This window comes from Nuphar pumila, chromosome 1 (genome assembly GCF_984573655.1).
Source record: "Nuphar pumila chromosome 1, dmNupPumi1.hap1.1, whole genome shotgun sequence".
Taxonomy (NCBI): Eukaryota; Viridiplantae; Streptophyta; class Magnoliopsida; order Nymphaeales; family Nymphaeaceae; genus Nuphar; species Nuphar pumila.
Genome location: NC_143249.1, coordinates 20,313,334 through 20,327,294, shown reverse-complemented (window position 1 = coordinate 20,327,294; position 13,961 = coordinate 20,313,334). Strand labels below are relative to the sequence as shown.

At 36.5% G+C, this 13,961-nt stretch overlaps 1 protein-coding gene across 2 annotated transcripts in view; it reads right to left on the bottom strand.

Moving 5' to 3' along the window:
* Positions 1 to 11,405, bottom strand: part of LOC149848265 (F-box/LRR protein) — a 37,259-nt gene extending 25,854 nt beyond the window's left edge. For both annotated transcript variants that reach the window (XM_089987183.1, XM_089987249.1), the window contains exons 1-8: positions 11,159 to 11,405; positions 10,965 to 11,072; positions 10,775 to 10,867; positions 10,551 to 10,691; positions 6,110 to 6,214; positions 5,951 to 5,990; positions 4,621 to 4,866; positions 3,634 to 3,821 (exon numbers count right to left, since the gene is read on the bottom strand). In XM_089987183.1, coding sequence (XP_089843309.1) covers positions 3,634 to 3,821; positions 4,621 to 4,866; positions 5,951 to 5,990; positions 6,110 to 6,214; positions 10,551 to 10,691; positions 10,775 to 10,867; positions 10,965 to 11,072; positions 11,159 to 11,401 — 1,164 coding nt within the window. In that variant the 5' untranslated portion in view covers positions 11,402 to 11,405. The remainder of the gene's footprint in view (positions 1 to 3,633; positions 3,822 to 4,620; positions 4,867 to 5,950; positions 5,991 to 6,109; positions 6,215 to 10,550; positions 10,692 to 10,774; positions 10,868 to 10,964; positions 11,073 to 11,158) is intronic.
* Positions 11,406 to 13,961: the final 2,556 nt, after the last annotated feature.

Here is a 13,961-nt window from a genome sequence, read left to right as displayed (position 1 = left end):
AACGTTTGTGATTGAGCAACTTGGAGAAATTCCTCTTTCCCACTAGAAGTTGCTGGCTCCAATTCTTTGCTTGTTGAAGTTCTAACTCTTATATGAATAAAACTGCAGGCACTTGTGTTTGGCGCCTTTTAATAATACTATGCATTGGTTATTTAACATTAGATGGGTTCAGCTATATCTCATTTATATCCAATATATCTCTTGCAACTCCAGCCACCACCAATAACCCGTTCTCTCTCTCTCTCTCTCTCTCTCTATATATATATATATGTATACATGTACATTGCTTACATAGATGTATATCAGTTCTTAATATAACATTTGTCTATTATATGTCCTGTGCTAACTCTGTTTTGCAGGAAGATATAAGAAGCTCGAATTTCTCTCTTGGACTAGAAATTCTTGATATTTGCAATTCCAAGTTGTAATAAATTAGGTATAAATGAGAAATTTAAATTTCCAGCTTTTAGATAGAATGAATGAGCATTATAAATATCATGAATTACTTGTTCTCATATTTTCTCCTTTATTTTCAAAAAATCTCACAAATGAGAATACGAATGGCACGTACACCATTTCATAAAAGGTAATTAATCTTAAGTTGATGATTTACATCAATAGCCATAGTCAGGATGTAAACAAAACTTAGGATTTTTATCTTTTATAAAATAACACTTGATCTACACTAGGTCATTTTCAAAATTCATCATATTTTCCTTAAATATTTTCCTCTTTTATCAGAGTTTAGTCTAAAATTGATTCAATATATATATATCAATGGTCATAGTCAGGATATATTGGGGATCAATTTCATTTTAAACTCTATAAAAGCACCAAAAATGTATTTTATTCTTCATTTGAATTTAAATATGATCATCATATAATACATTCAATGACCATAGTCAGGAGTGTATTATATCATTAATCTTATTTGCATTTATTTAAAGAATGAAATATGATTTTCAAATCCAATTTCAAGATTATTTTAATTCATTCATCATTTAAGATAGAACAACATCATATTTTTAAAATTCTTTTCCAAAATTCAAGTGATCTCAAATATCTTTCTTCAATCTCTATTTTAATTCATTCTTCTATCTTATTTCAAAGATTTAAATTTCAATTTCGAAGTCCAATTTGACTTTGAAATTCATTTGTATATCCAAAATTCAAATTCTAATTCAAATCAAATTTCAAAGATCGATTTAACTTTGAAATTTCTGATTCCCAATTCAAACTTTAAATTCAAAAGTCCAATTTGACTTTGAAATTCATTTGTATACTCAAAATTCAATTTTCAAATCAAATTCCAAATTCATTATCAAGATTCAAATTCAAATTCAATTTAATATATCAAAAAATCTATTTTCAAAGTTCAATTTAACTTTGAAACCTCTGATTCATCTTCTGATTTCAAATCAAGTTTATTTTCTTATCTTCAAAATCCAAGTTTTGAGATTGATTCCAAATTCAAGTCTTTTTTCTAAGTTTTAAATTCAATCCGGGCTTTCAAAACCCAGATCCATCTTCAAAAGTCCCATTTGGACTTTCAAAAATCCAAATCCAAAGTTAGATCCAAATTACATCTCGGATTCCAGATTTCGGATCCAATTCCCATTTAGGATTCAAGATCCAGAACTCAACTTTATCTTGGATCTCAAACTTCAAATCCACAATCCATTTAGGATCCAGAATTCAACTTCCCCTTTGGATCTCAGACTCAGATCCAAAATCCATCTTAGGATCCAGAATCCAACTCTATCTGGGATCTCAGATTTCAGATCCTAAACCCATTTTAAGATCCAAAATCCATTTTTAGGATTAAGAATCTAATCCCATCTTAGATTCCAGATCTTGGATCCAATTCTATTCAGGATCCAGAATCCAATTCCATTTCCAATTCTGGATTTCAAATCCAATTCCATTTTCAGATCTCATCTGAACTTCCTAAATCCATTTCTATTTTTAAATACCATTTGAATTTCTCAAATCCATCATGATTTCAAATTTTGAATTCAATTCCATTTCAAATTTTATCTCTTCTCCTAAATCTAAGTTCAAAGTCCATTTTTCTGACTTTGAAATTTCCTTCCTTTTCCCTTTTATCTCAGCTTCAAAAATCATTCTTTTCGAATCAAGATTTATTTTCCCAACTCTGATTATTTCAAAGACTTAGAACTTCTCTGATCTATCTCAAGTTCTAAGTTAGATTCTACCATTCAAAACCCTTCTCTTCACTCCATTATCAAGTTCATCTCAGAACACTTGGAGATTTCCAAAACCATTTTTTTTAAAGAGCGCACATCCTTGCATTGCACAAGCATGATTCTTTGTGCATTTTTTTTAGACTTAAGATAAATTCTTAGATAATATTTAGGCAAAGCAAAAGACATAAATTCGATCCTTGGTTCGATTACCCTTGGTAAAGGCGCCAGGAACGGTCGAACCTCGTACCGACGAGCGAATCCCGTCTCTCCATTTTTCCGCAATATATTTCAAAACGGAGGCGAGTTATTTTCTTAAATATTTTCAAATCAAGGTCAAGTGAGACCCCGCAAAAGAGTTTCTCTTCTTTTCTTCTCTTCTCTTCTTTTTGTCTTTTATTTTTCTCCCTTCAAAAAGGAGAAAAATAGAGGTTAGAAAAGGAAGAGAGAGAAACCACAAGAGAGGAAAAATTTTGCGATGATCACAGCGAGCCAATTTTTATTATTTGGTGTCTGGCTTGCATAAACCGTTTTTATCAAAAATATCTTTTAAAAATCTATTTCATAAAACTTACACTCAATATAAATAAAATTTGGATAAGATGGAAGATGACAATGCAGATGTGGCGTGGTATTCTCAACTGTTCTGCAAAAAATAAAAACAATGATCTAAAGGAATTTTATGATCATCATCTAATTCGTAAAACATTCACCAAAAGAGAACATGTAGAACTCTAATTAGATACATACGATAAAGATGAGTTGAATTAATCTTCATATGCCAGTCTATACATGAAACTCAAAATAGTGACCCAAATAATACATTTTTATGTTGGACATGTAATTGTGATTCCAAGAGGGGGCATTGCTTGGTGCAATTGCAAATTGCTCAGGCTGTCAAAATGGAACAGGTTTGAGTCCCGAGGGCAGCCACTTCACACAAAAGGCAGAAAGTTAGGACTGTCTCCAGTCTGCGCATTGCCAGCACTTGGGAATATGAGAAGACATTGGGTGTGGACCTTTTTAAATGTGATTTCAGCTTAAACTCAAGACTATCATGAACAATAATCTTACAATAACAACCTTTATTATTTCTTAAGAAATAAAGCGCCAGCAACCAGGAAATCATCTCAAGGAGCATGTTTTCCTCCGACGGCAATATCTGAACCAAGAATTAAGAATATGGTATCCTTGCAGAACAAGTAATGGACACCAGTAAAATATAGCACATGTTAAGAAAGGAAAAAAAGAAAAATCCCTGGATGATCAACCAATTCAGGAAGTTCTGTTATATCAGTAGTAAGCTTCCCTGCTATCTCTATTAAATACTACCTCAATTGAGCAAAATTCCTTTATCTTCTAAATCAAAGTAAAAGGAAATGACCAAGAATAGGATGTTTAAGCCTAAAAGTCACAATTGTTATTATACCTCACTCTCAAGGTCATTTAGTAATGATTGACCATCAAGGTTTGCGAACCCATCCCTTCTTGCAGTCATCCATGTAGAACAACCAGATATTTTATCTTCTATGGACCTTACAGAGGCTGCCTTGTAAGTGGGGCCCACAGGTGAAAGGCCAGCTGATAGAGCTAAACTGAACTGTATTTCCCCCATCTCTGCAGAACATATTCAAGGGTGAAAAATACTAACAAGCATGCTATGCACATAGAATATTAGAAGATGCATTGTCATATAAAAAACCATGCAACCACATTAATGCAACTGCAAAAATGAGCCTTTCAATGCATAAAACTGCTCTACAGAGATACTACATTGGGAAATCAGATACAAAATGGGAAATGCATGTGCAAGAAGGTATTATTGGCCCTCAGAAAGGCTACATACACACATTGATCTGTTACAAGAAAACAAAAACTTATATTGGGAAAGGTAGTTGTATTATGAAAGCAAGAGAAATAGCTTAAGTAAATAAACAAATATAAAAATACTTCTTTGTATATTTGAAAGCCATAGTGACCATGAAACCACAAAATAATCAGACTGTGAATGATGGTATAGTGCTCTTTGCTCTCGTTGGTGGGACCCACTCTATTAAAATTGGTTATGGAATTAATTCCTCTCATAAAACCATTGATATGTTCATTGTTCTAAGCAAAGAAGAGGTGTATCCCCAAAGAAAAATTAAGAACAAAAAAACAAAGATTAGCAAGCAAGTCGAAAAGAAAAAAAACATAACAAAATAGTAGACAATATAAAGTTATAAACATGAAGGAATATATAGCAGGTTATCAGAATAGCGCATGCAAAACTTACATTATGTTCAAATAGATCTGGATTTCTAGTTCAAAGAGTGCACTTAGTTTGATATCTTATTTTCCAAAAGCAATATAAATATTTCTTTTCAACGGATTGATTCAGTATAACTATCAACTACTTCTAGCAGCAATGCATTACCATGAGATTTTTCTCTGTCCTTTGCAAACACCAATGCTACAACATCATATATGATACTTTGATTAACATGTGCTTTGTTACGACTGCCTTGAGTTGCTGAAGTTGATGATTGAGAAGAACACGATTTATGGCATCCACTTCCAAAACTGAGATAATCTCCATTAGACAAAAAACACCCTTCAGTGTTCCTACTCAATAGGCAACCAGCGACAGGAGTTTTATAATTTTTATCACATAGGCTCTCATCTGAAAAATTACCAACAAATACGAATCAAGAACCTTGATATTTATTTGCCATTGAATAGGAGTAAACACCAAACCCACACTGTCTACATAGGATTCAACATGCTAAATGACATAAAAAAGAAATGGCATGTTATGCTCTCCAAAACTCATGACCAATAAATATAGACAATTAAAGAAAAAAACAAATTGGCCATTGATCTATGAGTAGCTTTTCCAAGAAAAGATGCACCAAAAGACCTACGGGCCCTATATAAATTGATACAAAATGAACGTGAATGGAATGCTATGCATGAAAAATGATGCATGTCTTTCCAGTTTCTAGTTTCCAACCTCCTGCATAAACATTTTACTCTATTTTCCAAAAGGAATTCCATCATCAACATAAATCTACAACCTACACCAATCTGAATTGCTGTACAGGTTTCCAAATGCACTCATTTAAAAAACATTCACATTTCTACATGTTGAAACTTGGCATTGCTTCAGCATCTCATATGACGTTGGGGTTACTATAACATGTACTATAATGATCATGCCTTTGCATAAATAACTCTGTCCAACTATAAAATAATAAAAGATCTAACCAACAAGTAGAGATGCATATAAGCCGAGCAGAGCAGAGCAGAGGGCTCTTTGAGTTTGGCTCAATAATCGCAGTAACAGGCTTGAGCTTGAAGATGAGAGGGTGAGGTCAAACCAATGACCTCTTTTCAAAATAAACCATACAACCATTACACCAAATGTACATATTCTCTCAAAATGTAATTGAATGCAAACATGTATAGTCTAGTCAAAGCTCAAACCATATTTGAGCTAGAGCCCATCTAAATGACTGAGAAAACTAAGCACCAGCTCAGCTTGATATTTAAGTGAATAAGCCAAGCCAAGCCAAGCCCGAGCAGAGAACAGCTCGCCTCATTGCACAGCCTATCAAAACCAATGTTTTGAGTTAGCAAAGGGGGTAAAGAGATTTTGTCTCACAATTAAGAGAGAGAGAGAGAGCACATGATGGAGCAAATATTACTGCTCAAACTGCCAAAAGGAAAACTGTTAGAAAACCAATATCCACAGACTCCATTCTTACCCATCTTCTCAAGAAAGTATGTCATGTCAGAACCTGCATCCTGAAAATCCATCATAGAGCACTTCAAATAAATAGCCTTACTCATTCAGACTAATTTCAAATTTGTTTCTTAAGCAGAACACAAGTAATCCACAAAAGGAAGAGACAGTGATCCCTTACAACAAACATGACGATTCCAGTTGGATACGAACTGCCAGACACTGATTCGACATAGTTCTTGATATTTGTTAAGTATAAGTCAACCAGTAACTGAGGATCACATTCCTGTTCACGGATTATTATTAGATAGTTGGAGAATGCATGTCAAAATTTGCTACAATGTTAAAGATATGAACATATGAAAGCAAAGCATAATAAACACGAGAACTTGAAGGTGAACCTAAATTAGCATGCTGTCTGTCTAAACACAACCAGTAAGAATGCTGCTAATATTCTAACACAAAAATAATGTAAGACCACTATACAAAAACAGGAAAGTTCTAATAAATAGGTTAGTTCTATTAAACATATTATGAATAGACAATAGCTAACGTACTAGTCATTAAAACATATTGCCTCCACTGTATGCAATTTAGAACTTAACATGTCTACTTGTAGAGGCTAACCTAACATGACTATTACAAGTAGATGCAGGTTCTTGCAAACAAACAGGTCAAGTAGGAGGATATATTTAAGAGAGGTAATATAAATGAAAGTGTGGAAAAAAGGAAATGACTCATGAAAGGCATTATCACAGCTATCTTTGAGACTTGTGCCTTGGTTTTGGTAGATGTCAAAATAAACTTAAGGCTTATGCCTCATTCAGTTAAAGAGAGTTCAACCATCTGGAATCCATTATCAGATTACAAAAACATTCAAAGTCAAGGTCTCTCTCTCTCCCTTCTTCTTCCACCAACTTCTTGTCTTTCTCTCTTCCTCCCTCCCTTATTCCGAGATATAGATGGTTTATTAGTCTAATTTTTCACATTTTCATATAAAATATTCATTGGTTTGAGTCTTTTGAGTTAGATCTATCAATAAGAGGAATAGACTCACACAAAAATGACCCAACATGTTGATATTGTGAACTTGTTGAGCATGCAAATAAATTATTTAAGTGTTGTTTTAGTATGCCTGTAACTTATGGCGGGCTATATCAATTCAAATGCATGTTCTAGGTCAAGGCAACTTTGTATAACGATGCAACTATCTTGATATTACAGCCAATATTCATGTTGAGATTGTTGCTAGCTTAAGAGAAATTGACAGAAGAAGAGCACAAGCTGCACAACCAATGTCAGAGGTCATCCAAGATTTTGAAGACGAAATGCTACGTAAATACGATCCATCATCATCAGAGTCGAGACATTGAAGAAATTTCATAAACCTATGAAGAAGCAATTGTGCCATGGCTGCAATTACAACTGAAGTGATGTACAATCAGCATTTACTGTCCGTTTTTTGTCAACCCCTTAGTAGATCTTTGTTATACTATGATAACAGAAGTGCAGTGACTATATCAGTCCATCATGGGAAGATGAAGCATGTAGAATTAGATCAGCATTTTGCGAGAGAAAAGGTAGAACCCCTCTTTATTTGAGGAGATCATGTTGCTGATTTCTCACTAAGCCATTAACAACTTATCGTCATTGGATGTTAAAGAACACATTGTCCATGGTTTTTACCATGCACAGTTTGAGGAAGCATGTTAACAATTTGATATTGGGTCCACACACAACGAATCTAAATCCAGATTCAGATCCAAATCCAGATATGTAGTTTCTCAGTTGTGATAGTTTCCTAATTGCTTTTATTTGTATAACAAATCTGCCCCCTTATTGTACAATGTACATGCATTTTGAGCTTCACATATAAGGGCACTGTGGTCAATATATATATATACATCCCTTAACAGAGATCATCCATCTCTACTAAAAAATTTGAGATGTTTTCGCAGCCAAAGAACCCTCTCTCTTTTTGTTTCTTTGTGTTCTCTTCTATTGTTTCAGGTCCAAGCACAAACATCTAGACAGTTCTGACAGTTACAACTCAAAGGAATTTCCTATGAACAAAATCCCCTATACAATGCTCTATTTGGCAGAAAACAAAAACTGCTGTATAACAGGAACACCCCTATATATAATGAAGATGAAAATGCTCCTACTTATGTCACACACACACACACTTCACTTAGCATGTGTATCCTGTGTCAACACAGCACGACAGTCAAACACAGCAGGACACTTCATGGACACTGTCAAACCAGAGTCTGACATAGAAAACATTGCGTCATTAACTTGATCTATTTCCTTGATTACTTATTTCATATTCATTTGTGTTCACTTTCTTTGTAATTTGCCATCAATTACACTACATTTCAATTTCAACATTGGTTTTAACATTTGATGCTTTTAATTATAGTGGACTACAAATTACTGATATGTACATACATACATACATACATATACATACACATTCATTTATGTGTGTATGGTCCTAGACCTGCGTCCTAATTTTTGAGAATTATAATGTCCTACCTAGCGTATTCACATTGTGTGCCGTTTCTGCATTTATATCCATGTGACACAGGCTCCACTAAATTTACATGCATATACAATAATATGTAGTATACACAATATACTTTCACATTTTTAACATCAAAAGATAGCTTGTTAAAAATTAAAGCAAACAAAGGTGACAAGAGATCACGCATATGAAAAAGGCAACATGAGTTGAGGGAATAAAGGAATACGAAGGAAACATAAAACAAATGGTATGGAGAAGCCTGTTCCTGAGGAACAATTCTAACCAATTAAGTTTGACAATATCCCATTTGATGTTAGCTGAAATTCTATTCTCATGTTGAATGAAACCAAGGAACTGAAGGAGATGAATTACTCCGTAGTGGACTTCTTTCTTATCTCTCTATTGTGCCTTTGAGCTTGTCCATTATTGGACTTTGTGAATGCATTAACATTCTTGTATTACATTTTCGCATACTTCATTACACATGTTCCATTAGAAATTAAGGGAATATTACTCCTAACTACAAACTAATATTTCACTTTTATTAATTTGTGCAATATGGATTCCAGATTTCATGTAATTTCTGGAACATAGTTTAATCTTTGAACTCCACAAACCCAATGTGCTATCTTTGTTTTCATTCTTGGGATCTACTCAATCATCATTTCTATTTTGATCATTTTCCAAAGAAGAAAAGCTAAGGTAGCGTTAGGATGATTTATGGGCTAAAACCATGTTTTGCACTGTTTGGGTGACATAAACTGGGTTTACAAACACTGGTTTTGCTTCACAAAACCAGGTTTTGTAAAATGTGCCCCCCACCTTTCAAAACTTGGTTCAACACCTTCATATGTCCTGCCATTTCTGGCAGGAAAATGGCCGGGATGGTTCCAGCCGACCGGAGTGACACTATCCCAACCATTTTCTGGCCAGAAAACAGCCGGAGTTTTTCCTCCTTTTCGAAAAAAAACTAACGTCTAGCCATTTTCCGGCCAGCCACCGCCCAGAAAATGGTCGGGCTGGTACCACCCTGTGAGAGTTTACTAGTCCCGCCATTTTTTTCTTTTTCACTTTGTTTTTTTTTATTTTTTTCATTTTCCGGCCCTGGTAGGAAAATGGCTAGAATTTTTTTTTATATTTTTCATGTTTTTAAATTTTTTTGCTTTCCAGCCATTTCCTGGCCAGCCGCAGAAAATGGCCGGACTACTACCCACCTTGCTGGGTGGTATCAGTTCCTCGATTTTCTGGCATTTTTCGGTCAGTGCTGGCCAGAAAACGGCTGACCAATCTTTTTTCTATTTTTCACTTTCCGGCCGTTTTCTGGCCAGACACCGGATGGAGAATGGCCGGATTGGTACCCACCTCACCGTGTGGTACCAGTATGGCCTTTTCGATCAGTGGCTAGCCAGAAAATGGCCTGCCAATATTTTTTTCAATTTTTCTTTCCACTATTTTTTTCATTTTTGGCTATTTTCTGGCCAGCCACCGGCCGGAAAATGGTTGGATTGGTGCTGTCTGACACAGGCGGTAATAGCTAACCATTTTTCAGTTGGTGGCGGGTCTGAAAATGGTCATCCATTAATTTTCTTTTTTGTTTGGTTAATTTTTTGAATTTTAAAAATCTAAAACTTGGTTTTTAAGGTTTTGGGTCATCCAAACACAATGAAAACCTGGGTTTTGTCGAACCATGTTTGCTAAAACCCAGGTTTACAAGGAAACCAGGTATTCAAAAAACCTGGTTTTGCCTCTTGTCATCCAAACGGGGGCCTAAAATGGCAAACTAGCTTGTCATCCACCAATTTACAATTCCACTCGTAACATTTTCTGACTCCATAGAACAGATACCACAAACAATAGCCCTTGAGCCCAAGCTGCCACAATATAATGATCAATAGAACACCCGTTTTCAAATACAACCTTAATGCATGCGGGATACAAAAGAGAAAAAGAGAAGACCTGAAACTGAACCATCCAATTCAAACTTCAAATATTAAGCACAACGAATCCATTCATGCAAGTTTTCTGTGATAGTTCATGACTAATCATGTCTGCATAATTAATAGCACAAAGTGGTGAATAGGCACAAGAATAAAACCTCGTTAATGTGCCTAACCGGCATGGCTGCAACTTTAAGCCCCGGAACGAAGCCAACTATCAACACAAGTCCGCGATCCTCCTCAATCCATGTATCAAAACCATATTTTTGCAAATCAGGATCCATTTCCACCCATTGAACCTAAACAAACAATGACCACAACCATCTCACAAAAAAAGTCACAAACCAATTACAGCAATCACTGAAAGAGAAACAAAGAACACCTCTTTAAATTCCTTGGTTTGAGCATCTCTTCCGATTATCCCAGGAGCATAACACGTGATGATGGGTATCGAAGAGCTCAATTTCCCTTTTAACTTCAAAACCAACAAAAAAAGAAAATCAAATTCCCCAACGAAAAAGGAAAAAAATACAGAATTCCTATCAACGACAAACAGAGACGCAAGAGCATACAAGTCGGAGGGTCTCCTCCAAACTGAACTTCCTCCCAATGCATGCAATCGCGAAATGTGGCCGAATCGGCTCCGACAGGACCGATTCGCACGCCTCCTCGACCGCGGCCTACAAAACCCCAAAAACCGGCAATTCTTCAGAAGATGGGGGCTTTCTTTACCGACAGAAGAAGAAGAGATCCATATGATAACCACCGGAAGCCTGGGGTTGGAGGACAACGCCGAGAGGAGCTTAGGGCGGAAGAGGACGCGAGCGCAGAGGCGCTTCCACGAGCGGCAGGTGCAGGCGGCGGCAGCGAACGACCTCGCCGGTAATCTGGAGAGGACCTTCTCCATCACGTCCGGCGGGAGGACGACGTTGTGGTCGCCGTCTTCATCTTCTGCTGCTGCTTCTGCGGCTCTCTGCATCTTTGTCGTGCCTTCTTCGGAAGAATCCATCAGAGCGACCAGAAGAGAACTGTAAGGAACTTGACTCGCTCTTATAGTCGTAGGCCTCTGGCCCTTTTGAAAGGGATGACTACCGTCAACTGTACCATACTCTCTAGCAGACACGGCCCATTTCATGAACTTTTTGTGGACCAAGCCTTTTGAACATGATGAGCCCAGGGGGTTGGCAAAGTAGGGTGGGGCTTGGCCCTAGACAGTCAAGGTTCGATTCAAATGGGTGTCCCTCTATGCACAAGGCAGGGATCCTAATCTTGAAGTTTTAGGTTACTATCATGGTGACTATAGGTATGACAGGCTGAGCCAGCGCGACTAGGTCTTCCTGTTAAGTGCAGTTTTTTCGGGTTATAAAAAAAAAGTCTTATGGATATGTAATTTGTTCTGCTAATTGTCATCCGATCGTGGTAATAAATCATCCAACCATGCAATATAAATAGATTTTTTAAGAGCTTCGAATTTCAACAGTTCGGCATGCATCAAAATTTCACGATTAACAAAATCGTGCTTTTATTTCAGAACCACTCAATTCAAAGTGCATTTCCTAGCAAATAGGCCTAGGGTCAAATTAGTCAAATAAAGCTTGAATCTATGTGTTTCATCTAGAGAGTACGGTACTCTCGAGTTAGCCGATATTTTCCCTTTCTGAGATACCATTTTCATACATGCATTTGTTTTCTTACCATGTAATAAAAGTGATGATATTTCGAAAATGTCAAAAGCCAAGATAATGGCAAAACTGCACTGTTTTCAAATCGTGCCTATTTTTCAAGTATTGCATTTTTATTGTGATATTAACTCGATAAAATAGTTTTCCAGTTTTTATGCCATTTATGTATATTTTTAAATTCTAATATATATTTATTTTTAAGTTTCTATATATCTCGATACTTTTGAGATTTTTTTTTAAAACTCATAAAAAATAAGAGTGAATCCTTCTTGAAAATTGAAAGAATCGCCTGCTGCGTGAGAGCGAGATTCACGTCTAAGATGTTGATCTGCTCAAACACACAAACGATAATATCCATGACCCTCAATCTCTCTGCATTTTCTCACGCTTAGACGAGGATAAAAGCTCCACTATATAAAACATTGCAAACAGGTTATCAACCTGTTTTCTTTTTTTAAGCAGTCTTGATTACAGGGAGAGATCTTATCGTTATCAACCAAAATTTGTTTCTTAATGGGAAACCTGTCTTTAACAGAGGAGTCCTTGCTGGGTAAGAAAAGTTGCACTTCATTGTGGATCGCCTGAATTGGATAAGAACAAGGGTCTTAAACTTTCTTCCGCAAGCGTAACAGGTTAGAAAACACGTTAAGCTTGGACTTCAGAAAGTTGAACGAACCAAGTTATAGCAAGAGGTTTGGTCAGAGCGTCGGTAAGCTGGTCTGTTGAAGACATGCTGAACCTGAAGAGCCTCAGTGGCAACCTTGTCGCGGACAAAATGTACAGTGAGCTCAATATGCTTGTTGCGGTTATGAAAGGTATGGTGAGCAGTGAGGTATGTGACAAACACATTATCACAGTAAATGACCGGAGAACTTGAAATATGATGGCCGAGTTCACCGAGATTCAGAGACAGCATTGACAACAGAAAAATACTTAGTTTTTGTGATAGATCGGGCGACTACATACTGTTTCTTAGAGCTCCAGGAAATTAAATTATAACCAAGATACGAGACATAGGCAGACAAGGACTTGCGATCATCAGGGGAGCCAACCCAGTCAGCATCAGCACAAAGGGATAGACTAGACGAAGAGCTCGGAGAAAAATAGACCATGCTGCATTGTGAACTTGAGGTACCGCATAATGCGTTTGACAGCCACCACACGAACTGACACACCCTGTTAACTAGGAAGGAGACGTCTGAGCGGATAAGTGTCACATATTGAAGAGCATCAACCACACTGTGATAGAGAGTAGGGTTGTCTATCGGTGTATCGAAGAATGCAGAGCCTGCTAAAAGAAGCCATTGGCATTGACATCTAGCATGTTGGTGTGCGAGAGAAGCTCAAAAATATATTTCTCTTAGGACAAATGTAGACCAGCAGCTGAACAAACAACTTGAATACTCAAAAAATAATGTAAATTACCAAGATCCTTGAGGGCGAACTGAGCACCAAGATACTGAATGAAGGAGTGTAGGAGAGCTGCCTCTAACAAGAATATCAACAACGTATACAAGGACATATAACCGTAGAAGTCCCCGAAGAATAATGAATCAAGAAGGATCGATACGCGACCCGTGAAAACCATATGCAAAAAGAGTCTGACTAAGCTTATGGAACCAAGCACGAGGTGCTTGATGCAAACCATACAAGGCATTATGTAAACAACAAACACGTCAGGATGGTGAGGGTCCTGAAAGGTGGGAGGTTGAGCCATATACACAGTCACCTAAAAATTAGGTTTGAGGAAGACATTGTTAACATAAAGTTGGCGAATGAGCTCTTTAGAACTTATTGCAATGGCAACAATAAAACAGATGGTGGATGGTTTGACAACCGGACTCAAGGACTCAAGGAAATCGATACACTCTTCTTGATGAAAACTTT